The 27,991-nt window shown below is 44.8% G+C and overlaps 1 protein-coding gene across 6 annotated transcripts; it reads left to right on the forward strand.

The window, feature by feature from the left end:
• Positions 1 to 510: 510 nt before the first annotated feature.
• On the forward strand, positions 511 to 27,972 carry ZC3H11A (zinc finger CCCH-type containing 11A). 6 transcript variants are annotated; one of them, XM_077190616.1, is made up of 19 exons: positions 618 to 634; positions 2,988 to 3,054; positions 4,215 to 4,267; positions 6,988 to 7,171; positions 10,374 to 10,493; positions 12,253 to 12,376; positions 15,521 to 15,718; positions 15,937 to 16,053; positions 17,660 to 17,740; positions 17,983 to 18,093; positions 18,423 to 18,485; positions 18,636 to 18,737; positions 19,880 to 19,945; positions 21,228 to 21,722; positions 23,727 to 23,800; positions 23,929 to 24,244; positions 25,226 to 25,377; positions 25,849 to 25,913; positions 26,869 to 27,972. In XM_077190616.1, exons 4-19 carry the CDS (start codon positions 7,118 to 7,120, stop codon positions 27,164 to 27,166), a joined length of 2,436 nt encoding a protein of 811 aa, XP_077046731.1. In that variant the 5' UTR covers positions 618 to 634; positions 2,988 to 3,054; positions 4,215 to 4,267; positions 6,988 to 7,117; the 3' UTR covers positions 27,167 to 27,972. The 6 variants fall into 6 exon arrangements, with proteins under 6 accessions (XP_077046730.1, XP_077046729.1, XP_077046728.1 ...); XM_077190615.1 differs by lacking the exon at positions 2,988 to 3,054 and having other exon boundaries at positions 511 to 634; XM_077190614.1 differs by having other exon boundaries at positions 534 to 3,054.
• The last annotated feature ends 19 nt before the right edge of the window (positions 27,973 to 27,991 follow it).

Below are 27,991 nucleotides of genomic sequence, written 5' to 3' on the forward strand. Positions count from 1 at the left end.
CGCGGTCTCCCTTCCCGTCGAGCGGGTGACGGCACTTCCGGCCGCCATCTTGGCAGTGGGCGCCATCCTTGAGCCGGGCACCGGGACACGGCGGTGGCCCCGGCGGATCTCGGCATGATGGAGAAACACGGCCCTGTTCGCTTCATAAAGAAAAAAATGTCCTCTTTTTGAGGCTTTTTGAAGCGCGGGGAAGCCAAAAAACGGCAAAATCCACCCCTGTTCCCCCTCAGACCCCCCCCTTCCTGTCGCGCGGGTGAGGGCACTTCCGGCCGCCATCTTTGCAGAGGGCGCCATCTTTGAGCCGGGCACCGGGACACGGCGGCAGTGACGACGGATCGCGGCAGGATGGAGAAACACGGCCCTGTTTCCTTAATAAAAAATCTTTATCCTCTTTTTGAAGGAGTTTTGAAGTGCGGGGAAGCCTAAAAACAGCAAAATCCACCCCCATTCCCCCTCAGACCCCCTCTCTTCCTATCGGGCGGGTGAAGCCACTTCCTGCCGCCATCTTGGCCGCGGGCGCGCTGAGGCTGCGCGCGCGCCGGGCGCCATCTTTGAGCCGGGCACCGGGGACACGGCAGCGGCGGCGGCCCCGGCGGAGCGCGGCGACAGCGACACGGCGGCCCCCGGGGGCTCGGTAAAACTCCCTGAGCGACCGTAAATAGAGCGCTTCGGAGCCTCCGCGGCGGCTGGTGGGAGATGGGGAGGAACAGGCGAAGGGTGGTGCTGGCTCAATCCCGGCTCCTCCGCAAGGCCGCGCGGCCCCCGCGCCGTCCCCACAGCGGGAGGGGAACGCTGAAGGGCGAGGTGGAATTAGGGGGGAATAAAGCTGGGATTAGGTGGGAATAAAACCGGGATTATGTGGGAATAAAGGCAAGGTGAGGTGGGTTTGATCCCCCGGGGTTTTGGGGAGGGGGAGCTGCGTGCCCGGGGTAGGCCCGAGGCCTTTCCTTGGCGCTCGTCCCCTCTCCAAACTGGCGATCCCAGCCCAGGTATTTTCGGAATCTCCTCATTTTCACTTCAAAACTCCTTTTTTCCTGTTGTAGCAACGCGTCTGAGGGGCATTTCTAACGTAGTCACCTCATTCCCTAAAGGAACTTCAGGAGCTGAGTAACTCTGGATGCAGCCGGGCTGAATTCCTCCCGGAGGTTGTTAAAAACAACGCGAATCCGTGAATTTTTGATGTTTTTTTCTTTGTTTTTTAAGAGTTATTCCTCCCGGAGGTGGTTAAAACAACGCGGTTCTGTGAATTTTTGGGTTGTTTTTCTTGTTTTTTTAAAGGTTCTGTTTTCTGACGTCGATTTTTGTTATGGAAACGCCAAAAAGCAAATTTGTTGTTGTTGTTGTTGAAGGGATCAAAGCCTCCAGGGTATTCCCAGAATTGCACTCAGGGTCGCATTTCCTAAATAAAACCCGGCTTTATTTGGCTGTAAAAATTAGAAATAAAGAAAAGGGAATTTCCTGGGGAATCAAGGATTTTGGGGTTGAATTTGGGCACAGCTGAAGCAGAGCAGGAGGAGTTTTCCAGGTAAAACTTCCTGGTGGTGTCGTTTCCCAGCTCTAATGACATTTTTCCAAGGTGAAAATCAAATCTTTTTGGGAAAATCGACTTTTTTTTTGAATTTAAGAAAAGATTCCCGTGAGGGGGAGGAATTGTCATAGGAAATTGCTGCCAGGCCTTGAGGTTGAGCTCAGAAGTACAGAAAATTAAAATAAATTTGCTTTAATTATTGCTGTTTTATTCAAGAGTGGATAGAGCAGCTTCCCTTGGTTTGGGGTTAATTCCTGAGGAGGAAAAGCTGGAGGAGAGCGAAAAAATGGCTAAAAAAAGGCCAAAAAAGGGGTTAAAATGTGGAATTCTTGGTGCTTTCCCTTCTTTGTCACCTGATAAACAGGAAGTGAATCATCAGAGGAATTCAAGGTACAAATGAAGCAGCAGGAGAAAATTTTCCAGAGGAATTTGAGGGTTTGAAATCCAGGAATTCCTCACAGGGAGGTGCAGGAAAACCTCTTTATTTTCCCTTTAAAAATAGAAAAGTTGTGTTGGTTTTTTAGCCTGGTTTTTGCTGACCCTCAGCTGCTGCATTTTTGATTTGGTTTTTTATATATAATTGGTTTAAAAAAAAAAATTCATGAAAATTTTCATGAATTCTGGACAAAAAACTGTTTCAAATTCTCATTAACTTGAATTCATTCAAGACCTGCTGAATGCACCAGAGTTACTCATTTTTATTCCGATTTTTTTTAAATTTACCACCTTGACACCAGTTTAAAATTCGACAAAAAATGGATTTTAATGAACCTTTTTTCATAATTAAATCACCTTAATGAAGTTTTTAGACCTTGGAGGGGTTTTTGGGGGGAGGTTTGGTTGATTCTTTTCCTGTTGTTTTGTTTATTTTTTCAAGGTTTTATTCCAATTCTTTAAACAAGATTCAGACTGTGAACTGAAATATGGAAAAACCTGGAAGGCCAAAAAAAAAACCTGATTTATTTTCTAAAACAATTCAATCTGAAGGGATTTTCTCTCGCCCCCAGGGTGGTGGATGTAGAAATGTTGCATTTTTAGGTGTGGAAAATACCTGAGGAAAGGAAATTCCACCTTCCAGCCTGGGAATTCCTCCAGCTTTGGGCTGGAATTCTGCTTTTCTCACCCCTCACTCCCAGGATTTCAGCAAACAGAAGAATTCAGGCTTGAAATAATTTGATTTTTAACTCCCAAGAGCATTGGGGAAAACACCTTGGGAAAACTTGAACTTCCACCAGGAGGAGCTCCAGGAGTTTTTAGGAGTAAATTCCCTGGAAAATCCATCAGATTTTGAAGCTCCAAAAGTGAATTTAACCCTGTGGAGATGGAAGAACAGGAGGGAACCCTGCACTTAAATCCTGGTTTATTTTTATTCCCTTTGTCAAGCAGACAAAAAAAAGAAAAATAACCCACAATAATTAATATGAGAACCCAACTTTTCCTCTCTTTATTTTAATTTTAGATTTGAGAAAATTCCCTGGCCAAAAAAAAAAAAAAATATCCTGGAAAATTCACAAAATTTCCTTTGTGTGAGTAAAAGGTTCCAAGTGTTTCTTCTTAAGCTGTACAGAACAATTTCATTGAATTTTGTCCTCCCCAGAGAGTCAGAAATCCTTTGCACAGCAATGTCAGGGGGGTAAAATTGATTTTTATTTGGTTTTGAGCCGGTTTGGTTGCGAGGTTGTGCGGAAAAGAACCCTAAAAATCAGAATTTTTAGAAGAATATCCAAAAGAAAAGTGGGATTCACCTGCAACAAAGGCTGAAAATAAAACCAATTTTGGGTGGCACCCAAACCCCAATCAGCTGCTGCATTGGAGCTAATGCTGGATGAATGATCAGGGAGCAGCAGAAATGGAAAAATGGGAAATTGGATGGAAAACCCCAAATTCCCAACCAATTCCTTGGCTGAGGGATGGGCATGGATGAGTTTGTCCCTGTGCTGTCCCCATGTCCCCAAACCCCCTCATCCAAACCCCCCCAAAAATCGCATTTTTCCCCCAGTGAGACCTTGATGGGCCAAAATTCCCGATTTTTTTGCTGCTTTTCTCCTTGTCCTGCTGTCCCTGCCTGCTTTGGGGTGTGTATAAACACATTTCTGGGTTTATACACACAAAATTTGGGGGTTTTTTTTTGTTGTTCTTGTTGTTGTACAGGTCATAAATACGGGGGAAGGTTTTTGTGTTTTCTTAATAGGTGAAGAAATCTCAGAAGACCCGAAATTGCAACTTACTGAATTAAATAATTAAAAAAAAAAAATTAAAAAAAAAAAATTAGAAATTTCCCCAGCTATGGAAGATGGAGCCTCATTTTTTTTTGCAGCCACTTTGAATCCTGAGTTCATCTTTCAAAAACAAAACAAAAAAAAAAAACCAAAAAGGCGCTGGGGTTTTTTTTTTTAATAAATTTTTTTTGTTGGTTTTTTTTATGATTTTTCTTCTTTTTATTGGAAGAGCTAAAATATCCCTGGCTGTCTCCAGTGTGCCAGATTTGCAATGGACTCAATTCCTCCATTAGTTGTCAGATTGTTCTGAGAGCACCTCAGAGTTTGGAATTGTTGGCTGAGAGGTTCCCTTGGAATTGTCAGGAGGAAAAAACAAAACAAAAAAAAAAACCAATACAAAAAAAGGCAAAATTCAAAAATTCTTTCTGCCCCTTTGTTATTCATTCACGGACTCCTTCGGCCTACAGGAGAGGGGAACTGCATGGCTGGGAAGATCAGAGCCTGTGCTCAACGTGGCCAGGTGGGTGAGCTCCAGAATGCCCTGAGGCTGAGGGGAAATCAGGGGAAAATGCACTGGGATGGAGGGGAAAATCGGGGGAAAAAATGCACTGAGATTGAGGGGAAATCAGGGAAAAATGCACTGGGATTGAGGGGAAAATCGGGGAAAAAATGCACTGGGATTGGGAGAAAAATGCCCTGAGATGGAGGGGAAAAATCGGGGAAAAAATGCACTGGGATTGGGGGAAAAATGAGGGAAAGAATACCCTGAGATTGAGGGGAAATCAGGGAAAAAATACTCTGGGATTGGGGGAAAAATCAGGGAGAAAATGCACTGGGATTGGGGGAAAAATGCCCTGAGATTGAGGGGAAAAATCGGGGGAAAAATAACCTGGGATTGGGAGAAAATTGGGGAGAAAATGCACTGAGATTGGGGGAAAAATGCCCTGGGATTGGGGGAAAATCAGGGAAAAAGTGCACTGGGATTGGGGGAAAAATGCCCTGAGATTGAGGGGAAAAATCGGGGAAAAAATGCCCTGGGATTGAGGGAGAAATGCCCTGAGATTGAGGGGAAAAATCGGGGGAAAAATAACCTGGGATTGGGGAAAATATCGGGGAGAAAATGCACTGGGATTGAGGGGAAAATCAGGGAAAAAATGCACTGGGATTGAGGGGAAAATCAGGGAAAAAATGCACTGGGATTGGGGGGAAAAATCAGGGAGAAAATGCACTGGGATTGGGGGGAAAATCAGGGAGAAAATGCACTGGGATTGGGGGAAATATTGGGGAAAAATGCACTGGGATTGGGGGGAAAATCAGGGAGAAAATGCACTGGGATTGGGGGGAAAATCAGGGGAAAAATGCCCTGAGATTGGGGGAAATATTGGGGAAAAATGCACTGGGATTGGGGGGAAAATCGGGGAAAAATGCAATGGGATTGAGGGGAAAATCAGGGAAAAATGCAATGGGATTGAGGGGAAAATCAGGGGAAAAATACCCTGGGATTGAGGGGAAAATCAGGGGAAAAATGCACTGGGATTGGGGGAAAAATGCCCTGAGATTGAGGGGAAAATCAGGGGAAAAATACCCTGAGATTGGGGAAAATATTGGGGGGGAAATCCACTGGGATTGAGGGGAAAATCAGGGAAAAATCTCCTGGGATTGAGGGGAAAATTGGGGAAAAAATGCACTGGGATTGGGGGAAAATTGGGGAAAAAATGCCCTGGGATTGAGGGGAAAATTGGGGAAAAAATGCCCTGGGATTGAGGGGAAAATTGGGGAATAAATGCCCTGAGATTGAGGGGAAAATCAGGGGGGAAATGCCCTGAGATTGAGGGGAAAAATCAGGGAAAAAAATCTCCTGGGATTGGGGGGAAAATGCCTGGGGATGGGGGAAAAAATCCTCCTGGGATCAGGGAAAAATCCCCCAGGATTGGGAAATGGGATTGGGGGGAAATGCCCCTGGTTTAAGGGAAAAAATGCCCTGGAATCAGGGAGAAAATCGGGGAAAAATCCTCTGGAATTGGGGGGAAAATCCTCTGGAATTGGGGGGAAAATGCCATGGGATCGAGGGGAAAAATCAGGGGGAAAATCATCTGGGATTGGGGGAAAAAATCCTCTAGGATTGGGGGGAAAATGCAATGGGATCGAGGGGGGAAATTCAGGGAAAAAATCCTCTGGGATTGGGGGGAAAAATCGAGGGGAAAATCCACTGGGATTGGGGGGGAAATGCCCTGGAATCAGGGAGAAAATGAGGGAAAAAATCCCCCTGGGACTGAGGGGAAAATCCTCTGGAATTGGGGGGAAAATGCCATGGGATCAAGGGGAAAAATCAGGGAAAAAAATCGCCTGGAATTGGGGGAAAATCTGATGGGACTGGGGGAAAGATCCCCCTGGATTAGGGGAAAGATGCTCTGAGATTGGAGGAAAACTGGGGGAAAATCCCCTGGGATTGAGGGGGAAAATCCCCCTGGGATTGAGGGAAAAAATCCCCTGGAATCAGGGAATAGGATTGGGGGAAAATCCCATGGAATCAATGAAAAATCCTCATGGGATTTGGGGAAAAATCCTCGTGGGATCAGGGAAAAATTCCCTGGATTTGGGGAAAGAATCCCCTGGGACAGAGGGAAAAGTGCCCTGGGAGTGGGGGGAAATGCCCCTGGGATTAGGGGGAAAATCCTTTGGGATCAGGGGAAAAATAACCTGGGATTGGGGAATGGGATTTGGGGAAATTCCCCCTGGGATTGGGATTAATAGTGTAATATTGAAATAATAGATGGTAGTAATAATAATAATAATAATAATAATAATAATAATAATAATAATAATAATAATTATTATTATTATTATTATTATTATTATTATTATTATTATTATTATTATTATTATTATTATTAAAATAAATATTTATTAGCTTTATTATTAAACCATTCCTGTATCATTGCCAACTCCAAATTACACCCAGCTTTTGAAGAAGTGCCTCTCTTTTGGGTCACCCCCTAATTTTTTGGGTCACACACAATTTTTCTCTACCTCAAGACCCAGAACTGTTATTAAAGTCACAAATTCCAATTTATGCTGCAGTTTTGGCCGAATCTGCCTAAAAATCTGTTTAAAAAAACCCAGAATTTCAACAAATTCTGCTTCATTTTTCTGCCTAGCTGATTTCAACTCACTCCCTCCTTCCAAAACCGAATCAACCAACAGGAAACCACTCTAAAAACCCCAATTTTTATTCTCCAGGGTTACTTTTAAAAAGCAGCTGTCAGAGCTAAGCCAGGAGAAGCCTTTGAGAAGCCAATTCTGCCCAGGCTGGAGGAGGGAGAGCCCTGGGAGGAGCAAAGCCTGAGTAGGGAGTGAGGATCCCTGCAGCATGTCCAGCCAGGGCGATGACTGCTACTTCTACTTCTACTCCACCTGCACCAAGGTGGGTGTGGGATCCCCTCTGCAGCCTGGGCTCTGAGCAGGGGCTGGGCCAGGGCATGGATCCTCTGCATTCATTACTTCATTAATTATTTCATTAATTAGTGCTGATTATGGAGTCCTTGTGCAGCTCCCACTTCGGAAATCTGGAGGGTTTTTTCCCCTTTCCAACCCATTTATTTTTTAACCCCTGTCCTTTTCCCATTCCATTTTAACCCTGTCCTATTCCCATCCCATTATTTTAACCCATGTCCTTTTCCCATCCCATTTTAACCCTGTCCTTTTCCCATCCCATTATTTTAACCCCTGTCCTTTTCCCATCCCATTATTTTAACCCATGTCCTTTTCCAACCCATTTTTAACCCTGTCCTATTCCCATCCCATTTTTAACCCATGTCCTTTTCCCATCCCATTTTTAACCCTGTCCTATTCCCATCCCATTTTAACCCTGTCCTATTCCCATCCCATTTTTAACCCTGTCCTTTTCCAACCCATTTTTTTAACCTTTATGCTCTTCCCATCCCATTTTAACCCTGTCCTTTTCCCATCCCATTTTAACCCTGTCCTATTCCCATCCCATTATTTTAACCCATGTCCTTTTCCCATCCCATTTTAACCCTGTCCTTTTCCAACCCATTTTTAACCCTGTCCTTTTCTAACCCATTGTTTTTAACATTTCTGCTTTTCCTTTCCATCCCATTTTTTAACCTTTGTCCTTTTCCCATTCCATTTTTAACCCTGTCCTTTTCCCATCCCACTTTTTAACCCATTTTCTTTTCCCATCCCATTATTTAACCTGTGAGTTTTTCCTTTCCATCCCATTTTTTAATCTTTATGCTCTTCCCATCCCATTTTTTAACCCTGTCCTTTTCCCATCCCATTATTTTAACCTTTGTGCTTTTCCCATCTCATTTTTAACCCTGTCCTTTTCTAACCCATTGTTTTTAACCTTTGTGCTTTTCCTTTCCATCCCATTTTTTAATCTTTATGCTTTTCCCATCCCATTTTTAACCATGTCCTTTTCCCATCCCATTTTTAACCCTTGTACTTTTCCAATCCCATTATTTTAACCCTGTCCTATTCCCATCCCATTTTAACCCTGTCCTTTTCCCATCCCATTGTTTTAATCTTTGTGCTTTTCCCATTCCATTTTAACCCATGTCCTTTTCCCATCCCATTTTTAACCCTGTCCTATTCCCATCCCATTATTTTAACCCTGTCCTTTTCTAACCCATTGTTTTTAACATTTCTGCTTTTCCTTTCCATCCCATTTTTTAATCCTTGTCCTTTTCCCATCCCATTTTAACCCTGTCCTTTTCCCATCCCATTTTTTAACCCATTTTCTTTTCCCTTCCCATTTTTTTAACCTGTGAGTTTTTCCTTTCCATTCCATTTTTTAATCTTTATGCTCTTCCCATCCCATTTTTTAATCTTTGTCCTTTTCCCATCCCATTTTAACCCTGTCCTTTTCCCATCCCATTTTAACCCTGTCCTTTTCCCATCCCATTGTTTTAATCTTTGTCCTTTTCCCATCCCATTTTTTAACCCATGTCCTTTTCCCATCCCATTTTTTTACCCTGTGTGTTTTTCCTTTCCATCCCATTTTTAACCTTTGTGCTTTTCCCATCCCATTTTTTTAACCTGTGAGTTTTTCCTTTCCATTCCATTTTTTAATCTTTATGCTCTTCCCATCCCATTTTTTAATCTTTGTCCTTTTCCCATCCCATTTTTAACCCATGTCCTTTTCCCATCCCATTTTTTAATCTTTATGCTCTTCCCATCCCATTTTTAACCCTGTCCTTTTCCAACCCTTTTGTTTTTAACCTTTCTGCTTTTCCCATCCCATTTTTTAAGCTCTGTCCTCCTACCCCAGGTCCTTTTCCCATCTCCTTCCCAAACTCATTTCTCCTTTGAAACTGAGTGGTTTCCCCCCATTTTTTGCTGATTTCTGGGATTTCAGGGAGATTCCTATACCTTAATCCCTTCTGTTTTCAGTCCCATTTTTTGCTGATTTCTGGGGATTTCAGGAAGATTCCTGCTCCTTAATCCCATTTTTTGCTGATTTCTGGGATTTCAGGAAGATTCCTGTTTTTAACCCCATTTTTTTGCCAATTCCTGGCATTCCAGGGCGATTCCTGTTTTTAACCCCATTTTTTGCTGATTTCTGGTGATTTCAGGGAGATTCCTGTTCCTTAATCCCTTCTGGTTTTAATCCCATTTTTTGCTGATTTCTGGGGTTCCAGGGCGATTCCTGTACCTTAATCCCGTCTGTTTTCAATCCCATTTTTTTACTGATTTCTGACATTCCAGGGCGATTCCTGTTTATTTCTGGGGTTCCAGGTAGATTCCTGTTTTTAACCCCATTTTTTGCTGATTCCTGGCGTTCCAGGGCGATTCCTGCTCCTTAATCCCATTTTTTTGCTGATTTCTGGGATTTCAGGAGGATTCCTGTTTATTCCTGGCATTCCAGGTAGATTCCTGTTTTTAATCCCATTTTTTTGCCAATTCCTGGCATTCCAGGGCGATTCCTGTTTATTTCTGGTGATTCCAGGTAGATTCCTCTTCTTTAATCCCATTTTTTGCCGATTCCTGGCATTCCAGGGCGATTCCTGTTTTTAATCCCTTTTTTTTTGCTGATTTCTGACATTTCAGGTATATTCCTGTTTATTCCTGGCATTCCAGGGCGATTCCTGTACCTTAATCCCTTCTGTTTTCAATCCCATTTTTTGCTGATTTCTGGGGATTTCAGGAGGATTCCTGTTTATTTCTGGTGATTCCAGGTAGATTCCTGTTTTTAATTCCATTTTTTGCCGATTCCTGGCATTCCAAGGCGATTCCTGTTTTTAACCCCATTTTTTTTGCCGATTCCTGGTGTTCCAGGGCGATTCCTGTTTATTTCTGGCATTCCAGGGCGATTCCTGTACCTTAATCCCTTCTGTTTTCAATCCCATTTTTTGCTGATTTCTGGGATTTCAGGAGGATTCCTGTTTATTTCTGGCATTCCAGGGCGATTCCTGTTTTTAACCCCATTTTTTGCTGATTCCTGGCGTTCCAGGGCGATTCCTGCTCCTTAATACCATTTTTTTTTTTGCTGATTTCTGGGGATTTCAGGGACATTGCTATTCTTTAACCCCATTTTTTTTGCTGATTTCTGGGATTTCAGGAAGATTCCTGTACCTTAATCCCATTTTTTTTGCCAATTCCAGGGCGATTCCTGCTCCTTCCGGCACTGTGAGGCCGCCCTGGGCAGTGAGACCGTCTGCACCCTGTGGCAGGAGGGCCGGTGCTTCAGGAATGTCTGCAGGTTCAGGCACATGGAAATCGATGTGAGTACCCCCAAAAACCCCCCCTAAACACCCCAAAATCATCCCAGACATTTAGGGGATAAATGGCCTTTCCCAGCAAAAAATTTCCAGGGATTTTGTTACCAGGAAGGAAGGAAAAAAAATCAATTTTTAAGGTGTTTCTCAGCAGGAAATGTTTGTGTTCAATGATGTTAGTCTCTAAATTTTTGCCAGATTTCCACTCTTTTAATGTGGTGGGAAACAAATTCCTGGGAGCTGAAATCCTTCCCAAATTTTTTATCCTGAGCTCTTGGAATTCTTGAGAGCTGGAATTTCTTCCCAAATTTTTATATCCTGAGCTCTCCCCAAATTTTTATCCTGAGCTCTTGGAATTGCTGAGAGCTGGAATTTTCCCCTGAGCTCTTGGAATTCTTCCTGAATTTTTTTATGCCGAGCTCTTGGAATTCCTGAGAGCTGGAATTTGTCTCTAAATGTTTTATCCTGAGCTCTTGGAATTCCTGGGAGCTGGAATTTTCCCCAGATTTTAATCCTGAGCTCTTGGAATTCTTGAGAGCTGAAATTTCTCCCCAATTTTTTTATCCTGAGCTCTTGGGAGTTCCTGAGAGCTGGAATTTCTTCCCAAATTTTTATATCCTGAGCTCTCCCCAAATTTTTATCCTGAGCTCTTGGAATTTCTGGGAGCTGGAATTTTCCTCAGATTTTTATCCTGAGCTCTTGGAATTCTTTCTAAATTTTTTATCCTGAAGTCTTGGAATTCCTGGAAACTGGAATTTCTCCCCAATTTTTTTATCCTGAGCTCTCACCAAGTCAAGGTTTTTATCCTGAGCTCTTGGAATTCCTGGGAGCTGGAATTTTCTCCCTAAATTTTTTCTTCTGAGCTCTTGGAATTCTTGAGAGCTGGAATTTTCCCCTGAGCTCTTGGAATTCTTCCTGAATTTTTTTATGCCGAGCTCTTGGAATTCCTGGGAGCTGGAATTTCTGCCCAGTTTTTTATCCTGAGCTAAAGCTGTGAAAGATAAATTCAGGTGGATTTCACCAGCAACTGAAATGTGAAAATGGCAATTTTTCCCTGTGAATAATCAAATTATTTTGGATTGTGTGTTGTGAATAATCGAATTATTTTGGATTGTGTATTGTGAATAATCGAATTATTTTGGATTGTGTATTGTGAATAATTGAATTATTTTGGGTTGTGTATTGTGAATAATCCCATTCTTTTGGATTGTGTATTGTGAATAATCGAATTATTTTGGATTATGTATTGTGAATAATCCCATTCTTTTGGATTGTGTGTTGTGAATAATCCCATTCTTTTGGATTTTGTATTGTGAATAATCAAATTATTTTGGATTTTGTACTGTGAATAATCCATCCCATTCTTTTGGATTGTGTATTGTGAATAATCGAATTATTTTGGATTTTGTATTGATTGAACTCCATGACCGTGTCCTGCCTTTCCCAGCTGAATGCTAGGAAGAAAATCCAGCTAAATTCCATTTTTCCAGTCTCATTTTTGGCTGGAATTTGTGGTTTCCCCACCAATATTTTTCCCTGGGATTTGTGGTTTCCCCACCAATATTTTGAGCTGGGATTTGTGGTTTTCCCAGCACTATTTTTCCCTGGGATTTGTGGTTTTCCCAGCACTATTTTTCCCTGGGATTTGTGGTTTTCCCAGCACTATTTTTCCCTGGGATTTGTGGTTTTCCCAGCACTATTTTGAGCTGGGATTTGTGATTTTCCCAGCACTATTTTGAGCTGGGATTTGTGGTTTTTTGCCCAGAAAAAGCGCAGTGAGATCGCCTGTTACTGGGAGAACCAGCCTGGGGGCTGCCAGAAGCACAACTGTGCCTTCCACCACACCAAGGGCAGATACGTGGATGGGCTCTTCCTTCCCCCCAGCAAAAGTGAGTTTGCAACTTCCTTTTCCCTCAAAATATCCAAAAATTCATTTACATGGATGGGCTCTTCCTTCTCCCAAACAAAAGTGAGTTTTCCACCTCCTTTTCCCTCAAAATATCCAAGAATTAATGCTCAATGTTCCTTAAAATTACCTGGATGGGCTCTTCCTTCCCTTGAGCAAAAGTGAATTTTCAACTTCCTTTTTTCAACAAAATATCCCATAATTAATGCTGAATATTCCATTTAAATTACCTGGATGTGATCTTCCTTCCCTTGAGCAAAACTGAGTTTCCCACTTCCTTTTTTCAACAAAATATCCAAAAATTCATGGTGAATATTCCTTAAAATTACCTGGATGGGCTCTTCGTTCCCCTGAGCAAAAGTGAGTTTGCAACTTCCTTTTCTCTTCAAAATATCCAAGAATTAATAGTGAAGATCCCAAGAATTAATGGTGAATATTCCTTAAAATTACCTGGATGGGCTCTTCCTTCCCTTGAGCAAAAGGGAATTTTCAACTTCCTTTACCCTCAAAATATTCAAAAATTCATTTACATGGATGGGCTCTTCCTTCTCCCAAGCAAAAGTGAGTTTTCCACCTCATTTTCCCTCAAAATATCCAAAAATTCATGGTGAGTATTCCTTAAAATTACCTGGATGTGATCTTCCTTCCCCCCAGCAAAAGTGAGTTTTCCATCTCCTTTTCCCTCAAAATATCCAAGAATTAATGCTCAATGTTCCTTAAAATTACATGGACAGATTCCTCATTCCCCTGAGCAAAAGTGAGTTTCCCACCTCCTTTTTTCAACAAAATATCCAAGAATTAATGCTGAATATTCCATTTAATTACCTGGATGGGCTCTTCCTTCCCCCAGCAAAAGTGAGTTTGCAACTTCCTTTTCCCTCAAAATATCCAAAAATTCATTTACATGGATGGGCTCTTCCTCCCCCCCAGCAAAAGGGAGTTTGCAACTTCCTTTTCCCCCAAAATATTCAAAAATTCATGGGGAATATTCCTTAAAATTACCTGGATGTGATCTTCCTTCCCCCCAGCAAAAGTGAGTTTTCCATCTCCTTTTCCCTCAAAATATTCAAAAATTAATGCTCAGTGTTCCTTAAAATTGCATGGACAGACTCCTCCTTCCCCTGAGCAAAAATGAGTTTTCAACTTTCTTTTTTCAACAAAATATCCAATAATTAATGCTGAATATTCCATTTAATTATGTGGATGGGCTCTTCCTCCCCCCCAGCAAAAGTGAGTTTTCCATCTCTTTTTCCCCTCAAAATATCCAAAAATTTATGGTGAATATTCCTTAAAATTACCTGGATGTGATCTTCCTTCCCCCAAGCAAAAGTGAGTTTGCAACTTCCTTTTCCCTTCTCCTTTAATCCCTTTATATGTGAGGAATACAGAACTGAATCCAGGAGTGTTCTTTTCTCAAATTTACAACATTTTGGATAAAAACCTGGGATATTTTTCATTTTCCCTTCTCCTTTAATCCCCTTATAGGTGTGAAATACAGAACTGAATCCAGGAGTGTTCTTTTCTCAAATTTACACCATTTGGGGTTAAAATGTGGGATATTTTTCCTTTTCCCTTCTCCTTTAATCCCTTTATATGTGAGGAATACAGAACTGAATCCAGCAGTGTTCTGTTATCAAATCCACAACTTTTGGGGTAAAAATGTGGGCTATTTTTCCTTTTCCCTTCTCCTTTAATCCCTTTATGTGTGTTAGGTACAGAACTGAATCCAGCAATGTTCTTTTCTCAAATTTACACCACTTGGGGTAAAAATGTGGGATATTTTTCCTTTTCCCTTCTCCTTTGATCCCTTTATGTGTGTGAAGTACAGAACTGAATCCAGATCTCAAATTCACAACATTTGGGGTAAAAATTCAGGATATTTTTCCTTTTCCCTTCCTTTTCCCGTTTCCTTTAATCCCCTTATAGGTGTGAAATACAGAACTGAATCCAGCAGTGTTCTGATAATAAATTTACACCATTTGGGGTAAAAATGTGGGATATTTTTCCTTTTCCCTTCTCCTTTAATCCCTTTATATGTGAGGAATACAGAACTGAATCCAGGAGTGTTCTGTTATTAAATTTACACCATTTGTGGTCAAAATTCAGGATATTTTTCCTTTTCCCTTCTCCTTTGATCCCTTTATGTGTGTGAAGTACAGAACTGAATCCAAGAGTGTTCTTTTCTCAAATTTACAGCATTTGGGGTAAAAATGTGGGATATTTTTCCTTTTCCCTTCCTTTTCCCTTTTCCTTTAATCCCCTTATAGATGTGAAATACAGAACTGAATCCAGGAGTGTTCTGTTATCAAATTTACAACTTTTGGGGTAAAAATTCAGGATATTTTTCCTTTTCCCTTCTCCTTTGATCCCTTTATGTGTGTTAGGTACAGAACTGAATCCAGATCTCAAATTCACAACATTTTGGATAAAAACCTGGGATATTTTTCCTTTTCCCTTCTCCTTTAACCCCCTTATAGATGTGAAGTACAGAACTGAATCCAGCAGTGTTCTTTGCTCAAATTTACACCATTTGGGGTTAAAATTTAGGATATTTTTCCTTTTCCCTTCCTTTTCCCTTCCTTTTCCCTTCTCCTTTAATCCCCTTATAGGTGTGTAGTACAGAACTGAATCCAGGAGTGTTCTGTTATTAAATTTACACCATTTGTGGTCAAAATTCAGGATATTTTTCCTTTTCCCTTCTCCTTTAATCCCCTTATAGGTGTGAAATACAGAACTGAATCCAGCAGTGTTCTTTGCTCAAATTTACACCATTTGGGGTTAAAATTTAGGATATTTTTCCTTTTCTCTTCTCCTTTAATCCCTTTATGTATGTGAAGTACAGAACTGAATCCAGATCTCAAATTCACAACATTTTGGATAAAAACCTGGGATATTTTTCCTTTTCCCTTCTCCTTTAACCCCCTTATAGATGTGAAGTACAGAACTGAATCCAGCAGTGTTCTTTGCTCAAATTCACACCATTTGAGGTTAAAATTCAGGATATTTTTCCTTTTCCCTTCTCCTTTAACCCCCTTATAGATGTGAAGTACAGAACTGAATCCAGGAGTGTTCTTTTCTCAAATTCTCACCATTTGGGGTTAAAATCCAGGCTATTTTTCCTTTCCAGCCACTCTCCCCAGCCCCCCCGAGGCTGCAGAGGATGAGGTGAAGTTGGTGCAGCTGCAGCAGAACAAACTCTCAGCTCAGTCCAACCCCTGCCCTCAGCTCAGGGGGGTGATGAAAGTGGAGAATTCTGAGAATGTCCCCAGTCCCACCCACCCCCCAGTGGTCATCAACGCTGCAGATGATGATGAAGATGATGATGGTGAGAAATCTTGAGTTGATTTCAATTATTTCTGCTTCAAACCGAGATGAAAATCGATTTTCATTTTCAAATTTTCAAATTTGGCGTTTAAGCTGCAGAAAAGAATCCTAATTTTTTTATGTTGTTGTTGAAATATTAAACTATATAAAAATGAACTATTTTTTGCTAAATCCCTCCTCTTTAAATAATTTTATTTTGGGGTTGATTTTCCTTTCCAGACCAGCTTTCTGAAGAAGGAGAAGAAACCAAAACCCCAGTGCAGCCTCCACCCCCAGAGAGCCACAATGGGCTGAGGGTGATTTCCACCAGGAAATCCAACCCCAGTGCAAAGCCAGGTAATGCAAGGGCTGCAGCTTGGGAGTTAAAAACCAAATATTCCTAAAATAAACCTGAGCCCAGGGATGCTGAATGGAATCCTGGAGCTCATTCCCTCCTAAGCAGGGAAAAGCCTCCTGGTTTGGTTTTGTGGGGCAAAGTGGAGTTTAAAGTGGAGTTTAGGGGGTTTAAAGTGGAGTTTAGGGGGTTTAAAGTGGAGTTTAGGGAGTTTGAAGTGGAGTTTAGGGAGTTTGAAGTGGAGTTTAGGGAGTTTAAAGTGGAGTTTGAGGTGGGAGTTTTATGGTGGGAGTTTGAGGGGTTTAGGGTGGGAGTTTGAGGGGGTTTAAGTGGAGTTTGAGGCATTCTAAATGGGGTTTAAGGAGTTTTAAATGGGGTTGAGAGGGTTTAAAATGGAGTTGGGAGGGGTTTAAGTGGAGTTTAGGGAGTTTTAAGTGGAGTTTAAGGTGGGAGTTTGAGGGGTTTAAGGTGGGAGTTTGAGGGGTTTAAGGTGGGAGTTTGAGGGGGTTTAAGGTGGGAGTTTGAGGGGGTTTAAGGTGGGAGTTTGAGGGGGTTTAAGGTGGGAGTTTGAGGGGTTTAAAGTGGATTTTGAGGAGTTTTAAATGGACTTTGAGGAGTTTTAAATGTAGTTGATGGGGTTTAAAGTGGAGTTGAGAGGGGTTTAAGTGGAGTTTGAGGGGTTCTAAATGGGGTTTGAGGAGTTTTAAATGGAGTTGAAGGGGTTTAAAGTGGAGTTGGAGGGGTTTAAAGTGGAGTTTAGGGAGTTTTAAATGGGGTTTAAGGAGTTTTAAATGGGGTTGAAAGGGTTTAAAATGGAGTTGGGAGGGGTTTAAAGTGGGGTTTGAGGGGTTTAAAGTGGAGTTTGAGGGGTTTAAGGTGGGAGTTTGAGGGGGTTTAAAGTGGAGTTTGAGGGGGTTTAAAGTGGAGTTTGAGGGGTTTAAAGTGGAGTTTGAGGAGTTTAAAATGGACTTTGAGAAGTTTTAAATGGAGTTGAGAGGGGTTTAAGTGGAGTTTGAGGGGTTTAAAATGGGGTTTAAGGAGTTTTAAATGGGTTTGAAAGGGTTTAAAATGGAGTTGAGGGGGGTTTAAAGTGGAGTTTGAGGGGTTTAAGGTGGAGTTTGAGGAGTTTTAAATGGGGTTGAAGGGGTTTAAAGTGGAGTTTAGGGAGTTTAAGGTGGGAGTTTGAGGGGTTTAAGGTGGGGGTTTGAGGGGGTTTGAAGTGGGGTTTGAAGGGTTTTAAGTGGGGTTTGAGGGGTTTTAAAATGGGGTTTAAGGAGTTTAAAGTGGAGCTGGGAGGGTTTAAAGTGGAGTTGAAGGAGTTCAGAGAGTAAAAATGGAATTTAAAGAGTTGGAGTTTAGAAATGTCTGAACAAGTCCCTTCAGGCATTGTGGAGATCCAGATCCAAGGAATTCAGGAATCTTTAATCCCTCTCCATGACTTTGTGCTCTAAAATGTGGATTTTCCCTTGGAGGGTGCAAGAAGCTGCCACTTTCCCAAAACCCCACCTGTTCTGGGGCTTCTTAACCCCTGGGCAGTGGTGAGAGGGTTTATTCCCAATATTCTGGGAAGGATTTACCTCCATTTCCTGAACCATTCTGTGCTTCCAGATGACAACTTAAATTTTGGAATCAAAACCTTGGAAGAGATCAAACTGAAGAAACTCAAGGAAAAAGCCAAAAAACAAGGTGGTGAGTTAATATCCCTAAAAACCCTCCTTATCCTTCTGTTCATCCTTGGCTTTAATCCTGATTTTCCTTGGATAATTTGCAAGGAATTAATTAATTATTTTGTAAATTAGGAGATCCTACAGGAACAAAATTCCAGTTTTTTTAGAGGGGCTACACTGGCATGTGGCAGCTGGTGTTTTCCTGCTTAGAATTCTGAGGAAAATTCCTAAATATTCTGATTTTTTCCCTGTTTTTCCATGCAGAAGGTCCTTCAGGAGTGGCTGTGGAGCCTCTCCAAGCCCGGAACATTCCTGTGCCAGAGAAGGAAAATGTCAGGACTGTGCTGAGAACTGTGACCCTCTCCTCCAAGGAAGGTAAAAAAACCCCAAAATTCCCCTTCCACACCCCCTAAATCCAATCAATGATCATTAAGAGAATTATCTTAATAATCCTCAGATGTTAATTAGGAGAATTATCCTCATAATCCTGAGATTCACTGATTTGAATTTTAGAGGTTGTGGTTGTGTTGGAAAAGTTGGGAATTTTTTGTAGGTGTTGGGTTTGGTTGGGATTAATTCAGGAAGTTTTATCATTAAAACCAATTTCCCTCCCAGTCCTTCTTTAATTCCTGTGCTTTCACAGCCAGAAAATGGCTTTTTTTGGGGATTTTTTGGTGCAAAAAATGATTTTTTTTTTGTTTTAGGGGAGGACCCTGTGATCCAGCTGAACCTTCCTGACAGACTGGGGAAAAGGAAAACCCTCATGGGTGAGAGCTTTTTGTGAAATATTTACATCCAAACCAACAAATTCTGTCAGCACCTAAACCCTAAAACCCTTCCAAATTCACCTGGCAGGATTCAGGTTCCTGCAGGGGAATATCCTGCAAGAATTTCTCGTTTTTTGTGTCTTTGGAAAGGTGGCAAAACTTTCCTTCCCCTGAGGAGGAGCGTGGCTGACAGGCTGGGGAGGAAGGCAGAGCTGCAGGAAAACTCCGAAAAGGCCCCAAAGAGAGGCACAGGTACCAAACCCCCCTGGAATTCCCTCCTGGAATTGTGTCCAGCTGCCCCAAATCTTGTGGGATTTGCTGCTTGAGAATTCTGTCCAGCTTCTCCCTTTGGATTTTCCCTTTGGGATTTGCTGCTTGAGAATTCTGTCCAGCTTCTCCCTTTAGGGTTTTCTGTCCAGCTTTTCCCTTTGGGATTTTCCCTTTGGGATTTTCTGTCCAGCTTTTCCCTTTGGGATTTTTCTGTCCAGCTTTTCCCTGTGGGGTTTTCTGTCCAGCTTTTCCCTGTGGGGTTTTCTGTCCAGCTTTTCCCTGTGGGGTTTTCTGTCCAGCTTTTCCCTTTGGGATTTTCTGTCCAGCTTTTCCCTTTGGGGTTTTCTGCTTGGGATTTTCCCTTTGGGGTTTTCTGCTTGGGATTTTCCCTTTGGGGTTTTTCTGTCCAGCTTTTCCCTTTGGGATTTTCTGTCCAGCTTTTCCCTTTGGATTTTCCCTTTGGGATTTTCTGTCCAGCTTTTCCCTTTGGGATTTTCTGTCCAGCTTTTCCCTTTGGGATTTTTCTGTCCAGCTTTTCCCTTTGGGGTTTTCTGCTTAGGATTTTCTGTCCAGCTTCTCTCTCTTGGATTTCATGTCCAATTTTTCTGCTTGGGATTTTCTGCTTGGGATTTTTCTGTCCAGCTTTTCCCTTTGGGGTTTTCTGTCCAGCTTCTCTCTTTTGGATTTTATGTCCAGTTTTTCTGCTTGGGATTTTTCTGTCCAGTTTTTCCCTTTGTATTTTCTGGTTGGGATTTTCTGTCCAGCTTTTCTGCTTGGGATTTTCTGTCCAGCTTTTCCCTTTCTGACCAGTTTTTCTGTTGGGATTTTCTGTCCAGCTTTTCCCTTTGGGATTTTTTTGTCCAGCTTTTCCCTTTGGGATTTTCTGCTTAGGATTTTCTGTCCAGCTTTTCCCTTTGGGATTTTTCTGTCCAGCTTTTCCCTTTGGGGTTTTCTGTCCAGCTTTCCCTTTGGGATTTTCTGTTCCTCCTCTCTTCTCCTGCTTCTTCCTGCACGTTGGTTGTGGTTCCAAGGTCACTCTGAGTCCCACTGAGGTGCTCTCCTGTCTCATTTCCCACCCAAAATTGGGATTTTTGCCACGTTTTTTTTACTGTTTTGTTTTTTAGTTCAAGTCCTGAAGTCCCTGAAGGAGAGGCTGGGGCTGCCCTCTGAACAGAGCAGCACTGAGACAGGTAAAAATTAGATTTAAAATATTCTTGTTGTTGTTGTTTTTTTCCCAAGAACCTTCTTGCAGCCTTGAATTGCTGATTTTAAAGGATAACTGGCTCTGATTTTCCAAATCCAAGTGGTTCAAAGGAGGGGGAGAAGTTTTGTTCAGGGAATTGGGATTGTCCAGCCTGAAGAGGAGGAATTTTGGGGTGATCTCATTGTGGCCTGAAGGGAACCTGCAGGAAAGGTGGAGAGGGAATATTCCCAAGGAATGGAGGGACAGGATGAGGGGAATGGTCAGACCAATGGGGTTTAAATGGGGTTTTGGGAAGGAATTGTTCTCTGGAAGGGGCTGGGATGGAATTCCCAGGGGAGCTATGGCTGCTCCATCCCTGGGAGTGTCCCAGGCTGGGCTGGACAGTGAATAAAAATAATAAAATGGGTAAAATCCATCAAATGACACCCTGGGATGGTGGGAGGTGTCCCTGCCCATGGCATTGGATGGTCCCTTCCAACCCAACCCATTCCAGCCTTCCCTGGGCTGCTTTGCTGGGATATTGGGAAGAAATCCTTGCCTGGAATTCCCATGGCTGCCCCTGCATCCCTGGGAGCCCCCAAGGCTGGGTGGGCTTTGGGGCACCCTGGGACCATGGGAAGGGGCATGGGGTGGCAGTGGGATGATCCTTAGGATCTTCCAACCCAAACCATTCCAGAATTCCATAAAAAATCCCAGTTTCAGGACTCCTGGTGCATTCCCAGAGAATCCTTGGCTGCCCCATCCCTGGAGTCCCCAAGGCTGGATGGGATTTGGGGCACCATGGGAAGGGGCATGGGCTGGGAATGGGATGATCCTTAGGATCTTCCAACCCAAACCATTCCAGGATTCCATAAAAAAAAATCCCAGTTTAGGACCCCAGACTCATTCCCAGAGAATCTGTGGCTGCCCCATCCCTGGAGTCCCCAAGGCTGGATGGGGTTTGGAGCACCATGGGAAGGGGCATGGGATGATCCTTAGGATCTTCCAACCCAAACCATTCCAGGATTCCATTAAAAAATCCCAGTTTAGGACCCCAGACTCATTCCCAGAGAATCCTTGGCTGCCCCATCCCTGGTGTGTGCCACTCCTGTTTGGAGCAACCTGGCACAGGGCAAAGTGTCCCTGGATGATCCTCAGAGTCCTTCCAAGCCAAGGAGCACTGAGAGCCCTCAATCCCAAATTCCCTCAGTGCTGGGAGGAATTCTGGAGGCTTTTCCCCCTCTCCTTGATCTCTCTTTGATTCCTGGCTTGGATTTTCCTGCCCTCAGACAAAGCTGCCAAGCCCATCGAGGAGATCAGAGTGAAAACCCTGGAGGAAATCCGCTTGGAAAGAGCCAACCAGAGGAGAGGAGAGCCCCCAGCCAAAATCCCAGGAGAAGGAAGGAAAACTGAGGATCCAAATTTAGGAGCAAAACCCTCCCCTGCTGCCCGCAGCAAATCCCTGATGGGAGCCCTGGTGGAAAAAAACCACAAAAGGTTGGGAGAGGAGAAGGAAAAACCCGAGGAATTCAGCAGCAGGGCCAAAAGTGAGGCAGATGCCAGGAAACAGAACATTCCTGCTCCAGCTGGGGCAGGCAGGGTGCAGCTGGCAGAGCCTGGCAGAGCCAAAGGAGCTGGAGAAGTTCGGATCAAAACCCTGGAGGAGATCAAGAGGGAGAAGGCGCTGAGGCTGCAGCAGAGCGGGGAGAACGTCCCTGCCAGCCCTGGCCAGGCCGAGGCTGCCGTGAGGGGCAGGAAACTGCTCAGGGTCACCAAGCTCCTGGGTGAGCAGGGATCCAGCCCCTGGGAATGCTCATTGTCCCCTGGGAATGCTCATTGTCCCCTGGGAATGCTCATTGTCCCCTGGGAATGCTCATTGTCCCCTGGGAATGCTCATTGTCCCCCGGGAATGCTCATTGTCCTCTGGGAATGCTCATTGTCCCCTGGCAGCTGGGATTGTCCCATGGGAATGCTCATTGTCCACTGGGAGTTGGGATTGTCCCCTGGGAATGCTCATTGTCCACTGGGAATGCTCATTGTTCCCTGGGAGCTGGGATTGTCCCCTGGGAATGCTCCTTGTCCCCTGGGAATGCTCATTGTCCCCTGGGAATGCTCATTGTCCCCTGGGAGTTGGGATTGTCCCCTGGGAATGCTCATTGTCCCCTGGGAATTCTCATCGTCCCCTGGGAATTCTCATCGTCCCCTGGGCGCTGGGGTTGTCCTTGGGAGCTGGGGTTGTCCTTGGGAATTGTGCTGCTCCCCCCTGGGAGTTCCAGTTCTGCTTCTCCTTGGGAGTTGGGATTGTCCCCAACTATTGTCCCTTGGTAGTTGGGGTTGTCCCTTGGGAATTGGGGTTGTCCCTTGGGAATTGGGGTTGTCCCTTGGGAGTTCTGGTTGTCCCTTTGGGAGTTGGGGTTGTCCCTTTGGGAGTTGGGGTTGTCCCTTTGGGAGTTGGGGTTGTCCCCTGGGAGCTGGGGTTGTCCCTGGGGAGTTGTGGTTGTCCCTTGGGAGCTGGGATTGTCTTTGGGAGTTGTGGTTGTCCCCTGGGAGTTGGGGTTGTTCTTTGGGAGTTCTGGTTGTCCTTGGGAGTTCTGGTTGTCCTTGGGAGCTGGGGTTGTCCCTTGGGAGCTGGGATTGTCCCTTGGGAGCTGGGATTGTCCTTGGGAGTTGGGGTTGTCCCCTGGGAGTTGGGGTTGTCCCTTGGGAGTTCTGGTTGTCCTTGGGAATTGTGCTTCTCCCCCCTGGGAGTTCCAGTTCTGCTTCTCCTTGGGAGTTGGGATTGTCCCTGGGGAGTTGTGGTTGTCCCTTGGGAATTGGGGTTGTCCCTTTGGGAGTTCTGGTTGTCCCTTTGGGAGTTGGGTTTGTCCCCTGGGAGCTACGATTGTCCCTTGGGAGTTGTGGTTGTCCCTTTGGGAGCTGGGGTTGTCCCCTGGGAGCTGGGGTTGTCCTTGGGAGCTGGGATTGTCCTTGGGAGCTGGGATTGTCTTTGGGAGTTGTGGTTGTCCCTTGGGAGTTCTGGTTGTCCTTGGGAGTTCTGGTTGTCCCTTGGGAGCTGGGGTTGTCCCCTGGGAGCTGGGATTGTCCCCTTGGGAGTTGGGGTTGTCCCTTGGGAGTTCTGGTTGTCCCTTGGGAGTTCTTCTCCTCCTTGGGAATTGTGGTTTCCACCTGGGAATTCTGATTCCCTTTGGGAATTCTGCTTCTAAAAGGGAACTGATTCCCTTTAGGAATTCTCCTTTCCCCCCAGGAGTTGTGATTGTCCTTGGGAGTTCTGATTGTCCTTGGGAACTGATTCCCTTTGGGAGTTCTGCTTCCCCCCTGGGAACTCTGCTCCCTCTTAGGAATTCTGCTCCCACTGGGAATTGTGCTCCTCCCTGGGAGTTCTGCGTTTCCTTAGGAATTCTGATTGTTCTTGGGAATTCTCATTCCCCTGGGAATTCTGATTCTTTTTGGGAATTCTGCTTCCCTGTGTGAGTTCTTCTCCTCCTTGGGAATTGTGCTTTCATTTGGAAATTCTGCTTCTCCTTGGGAATTTCCCTCTTTTTATTCTGCCCTGGATTTTGTATGGTGGAATCCATCCCATTCCCCTTTGGAATATTGTTTGGGAAGGATTTATCCATTTCTGAGCAATAATTATTGTAATAATAACAGTAATGATGATGGTGCTCAATGGTGGGACTGAAGGAGAGAGAAAATCCCACAGGAATTGCTTCAATAAAATAAAAATAGGGAAACAACCCCCTCAAGAAAACAAAAAAACCAATGTTTGGATGTTTTTTCTTGGTTTAAAGCACCTGGAAGAGAAGAAAAAATGATTGTGGAGCTGAACAAACCTTCCCCCAAAAATGGCTCTGCCCCTGCTGAGGTGAGTCTGAACAAATTTATAACAAAAATTTCACTTTTCTGATCAGCTCCTCCCATTTCCATAGGTTTTTATCAATAGATTTTTTTCCCCTAAGAACCGTCTTGGTGTTTTTTTTTTCCCCCTGTCAGAATTCAGGGAATTCTGGAATTCAGGTGAAGAGCCTGGAGGAAATCATGTGGGAGAAACGGCAGCAGAAACAACGGCAGGAGGAGAAACTGCAGCAGGGAGCTGGGGCAGTTCCAGCTGAAAACCAGGAAAAAAAACAGGAGAAAAACCAGGAAAAAAACCAGGAAAAAACCCCAGGATCAGGGAGCCCTGAGGCTGCTGTGGGGTCAGCCCAGCTGGGCAGGAGGAGAGGAGGAAAAGCCCCCGAGGATGGAGGGGGAACCGCAGAGAAGGAGCCGGGGAAAAAGGGAGCTCAGCTGCCCGAGAGGAGAGGCAGAGGTGGGGCTGTGTGGGGTTTGGGGTTTGTGGGGTGGGATTTGTGGGGTTGGGAGTGGTCTTTGTGGGGTTGGGGTTTAGGGGAATGATTTGTGTGGGGTTGGGGTTTACGGGAATGATTTGTGTGGGGTTGGGAATGTTCAATGTGGGTTTGAGGTTTGTGGGAATGGTCTGGGGTTGGTGTTTAGGGGAATGTTCTGGGTTTGGGGTTTGTGGGATGGGCTGTGTGGGGTTGGGATTTAGGGGAATGATTTGTGTGGGGTTGGGAATGTTCAGTGTGGGTTTGGGGTTTGTGAGAATGGTCTGGGGTTGGTGTTTAGGGGAGTGGTCTGGGTTTGGGGTTTGTGGGATGGGCTGTGTGGGGTTTGTGGGATGGGCTGTGTGGGGTTGGGATTTAGGGGAATGTTCTGTGTGGGGTTGGGAATGTTCAGTGTGGGGTTAGGATTTATGGGATGGTCTGTGTGGGGTTGGGGTTAGTGGGAATGATCTGGAGTTGGGATTTGTTGGAATGGTCTGGGGTTGGGGTTTGTGGGGCAACTCAGTGTGGGGTTTGTGGGAATGCTCAGTGTGGGGTTGGGGTTTGTGGGAATGCTCAGTGTGGGGTTGGGATTTATAGGAATGCTCAGTTTGGGGTTGGGGTTTGTGGGAATGCTCAGTTTGGGGTTGGGGTTTGTGGGAATGCTCAGTTTGGGGTTGGGTTGGGGTTTAGGGAGGCAGAGCTGGGGGCTTGATAAGGGGGTTTGATAGATAAAGGGATTTAATGAGTAAAGGGATTTGATGAAGGGATTTGATTGATAAAGGGGTTGATACAGGAAGGGGTTTGATTGATAAAGGAAGGGGTTTGATTGATAAAGGAAGGGGTTTGATTGATAAAGGAATGGATTGGATTGATAAAGGAAGGGGTTTGATTGATAAAGGAAGGGGTTTGATAGGTAAATTTTCCCTCTCCTTTCCCTGTTTTCCCTCCTTTTCTCTCCATCCCAGCCAAATCCAAGGTGTGCCTGAAGCCCCTGGATGCCAAAGCTCCTCCCAAGCAGCCCCTGAAGAGGAAGGGCCCCGAGGGCCACCCCCCTGCTGTGGTGGCAGTGAAGCCACTCAGTGCCACCAGCGGGGACACCCAGGAGTCCCCAGCCAAGGTAAGGCCCCAAATCTCCCCAAATTCCCAAAAAAAAAAAACCCTGGAAAACTGAAATTTTCTCCAGCTCTCCCAGCCCTTTTCACCCCAGGAATCTCAGGGGCAGCACATTCCTGCTTTGGAGGCATCTCCAGAATTCCCTGCTGGGATTTGGGAAGGATTTTTATCCTTTTCAAGGCAAAAATTCCTTTAAAAAACCCAAATTCCTCATTTCAGGAATGCCCTGCTTCAGGTGAAGCACAAAAGGAAGAATTTTCCTAAAATTTGTGATTTTTTTAGATCCTATAAATTCTCAGGTTCTCCAGAGTTCCCTGCTGGGATTTGGGAAGGATTTTTATCCTTTCCAAGGCAAAAATTCCTTTTCAAAAACCCCAGATTCCTTATTTCAGGAGTGTCCTGCTTCAGGTGAAGCAGAAAAGGAAAAATTTGGGATTTTTTAGATCCTAAAACTTGTCCTGCTCCTCATTGTCAGGTTGTTCCCCCTTCTCCAGACAACAGCCTGGACTCCAACCCTCGGAGGGAGAATTCCCAGAGCAGGTAACCCCAAATCCCAACCCCAAATTCCCTTTTCCCTCCTGACCCCAGGGATGGGATGTGGGGTGGGCACCAGGGGAAATCCCAGCTTTGAGGGAAATCAGGCCCAAAATCCTACAGAGGAACATTTAATTGCAATTCATGTCTGTGCAGCTCAGCTGCTTTGGGGTTCTACAAATGCTGCACGTGGACACTCCCCAGAATTGATCCTGGGCTCCCAAAATTGATCCTGGACTGCCAGAATTAATCCTGGACTTCCCAAAACTGGTCCTGGAGTCCCAAAATTGATCCTGGACTTCCCAAAATTGATGCAAGACCCCAAAACCAATCCTGAACTGCCAGAATTTATCCAGGACTTTCCAAAACTGATCCATGACTCCAGAATTGATCCTGAACTTCCCAAAACCAATCCAAGACTTCCCAAACCCAGTTACAGCCCCCCAAACCCAATCCAGGACTCCAGAATTGATCCTGAACTGCCAAAATTGACCCAGGACTTCCCAAACCAATCAAGGACACCCCAAACACAGTCCCAGCCTCCCAAAACTCAATCCAGGATTCCCAAAAACCAATCCAAGACTCCAAAATTGATCCTGAACTGCCTGAATTGATCCAGGACTCCCCAAACCCAATCCAGGACTCCCCAAACCCAATCCAGGACTCCCCAAACCCAATCCAGGACTCCCCAAACCCAATCCAGGACTCCCCAAACCCCATCCAGCCCCCACCAAACCAATTCCAGCCCCCACCAAACCCAGCCCAGGACTCCCCAAACCCAGCCCAGGACTCTCCAAACCCAATCCAGGACTCCCCAAACCCAATCCAGGACTCTCCAAACCCAATCCAGGACTCCCCAAACCCATCCCCACCCTCCCCAATCCCCTCCCCCTGCAAACCCAAACCCTCAGTCTCCCCCTCAGGTCCCCCCTCGCTGACTCCTCCCTTCTGCTCTCCCCAGCCCTGAGCTGCAGCCTGGCACCCAGGGGGATTCCCTGGCACAGTCAGAGGTGTCTGGCTCTTCCTCCTCCTCCTCCTCATCCACATCCTCCTCCTCCTCCTCCTCCCTGGAGGCTCCCCTGAAGCTGCGGCGCCTGAGCTCGGCCGGCGGCGCCAAGGCCGCGCTCTCGGTGGAGGACGACTTTGAGAAACTCATCTGGGAGATCTCTGGGGGAAAACTGGAGGCAGAAATCGACCTGGATCCAGGCAAGGATGAGGATGATCTCCTGCTGGAACTGTCTGAGATGATTGACAGCTGAGAGGGGAGGTTTTTTGGAAAAAAAAAACAAAAATGGGGAAAGAAGACGCGACACCAAAAAAAAAAAAAAAACCACCCTGAAAAAACAAAATTTTCTCCTCACCTCCCACAAAAATCCTGTAAATGTTGTTGGATCTGTGGAGGAGACCCTGCCCCAGCTGGAAGCACAGTTGGATTGTTAGGATTAGGCAGAGTCTGCTCTCAGTTATCCCAAAATTCCGGGCTGAGTTTGTCCCCCCACGGGACAGGACAGAGCACTTGGAACGCCCTGAGGGGCCACAGATCCCATCTCCAGAGCTTCCTCCTGGACAGAAAATCCCAAAAAATCCCTGGAGTTACTGTGTCAACTCTGGGAGCCACGGATGGACTCGCATTTGGGGGGAATTCAGGGAAAAGAGGCAAAATCTGAGGCAGGATTTTGGACCAAAGCCTGCCAGGGTGAGCCTGGCTCGGGATGGTCTGGGGGATTTTTTCCATGGGGGAAAGCAAAATTCCTCCTGGGATTTTGGAAAAGGAACATTGCTTCAAGTGCCTCTGCGTTCTGAGGATTTCTCCCTGCAATGAACCTCCCACATCCAGCTGGGATCATTTTTGGAGGGGAAAAAGATCAAACACCTGGAATGTTCCCCCTTGGCTGCTCCCTCTTTTCCAGCCCTTTGGAGATGGGATTGAGTGAAATCCCCGTGGGGGTTTTTTTTCCATTTTGTTTTGGGATTTGTTTTTTTTTTGTTTTTCTGTAAATATTTTATTCTTCCATTTTATATTTGTATGATTCTATTTAAGGGATTAAAGGTAGGCTGCTCACTGTGTGGTGTCCGTGGGTTTT

The sequence above is a fragment of the Agelaius phoeniceus genome, chromosome 25 (genome assembly GCF_051311805.1).
Source record: "Agelaius phoeniceus isolate bAgePho1 chromosome 25, bAgePho1.hap1, whole genome shotgun sequence".
In the NCBI taxonomy this organism is placed as follows: Eukaryota; Metazoa; Chordata; class Aves; order Passeriformes; family Icteridae; genus Agelaius; species Agelaius phoeniceus.

Coding starts and splice junctions, on each gene's coding strand:
- ZC3H11A (XM_077190615.1), top strand. CDS start 7,118: ATGTCCAGCCAGGGCGATGACTGCTACTTCTACTTCTACTCCACCTGC. Junction 7,172..10,373: donor TCTACTCCACCTGCACCAAG/GTGGGTGTGGGA, acceptor TGCCAATTCCAG/GGCGATTCCTGCTCCTTCCG. Junction 18,738..19,879: donor GGCCCCAAAGAGAGGCACAG/GTACCAAACCCC, acceptor TTTGTTTTTTAG/TTCAAGTCCTGAAGTCCCTG.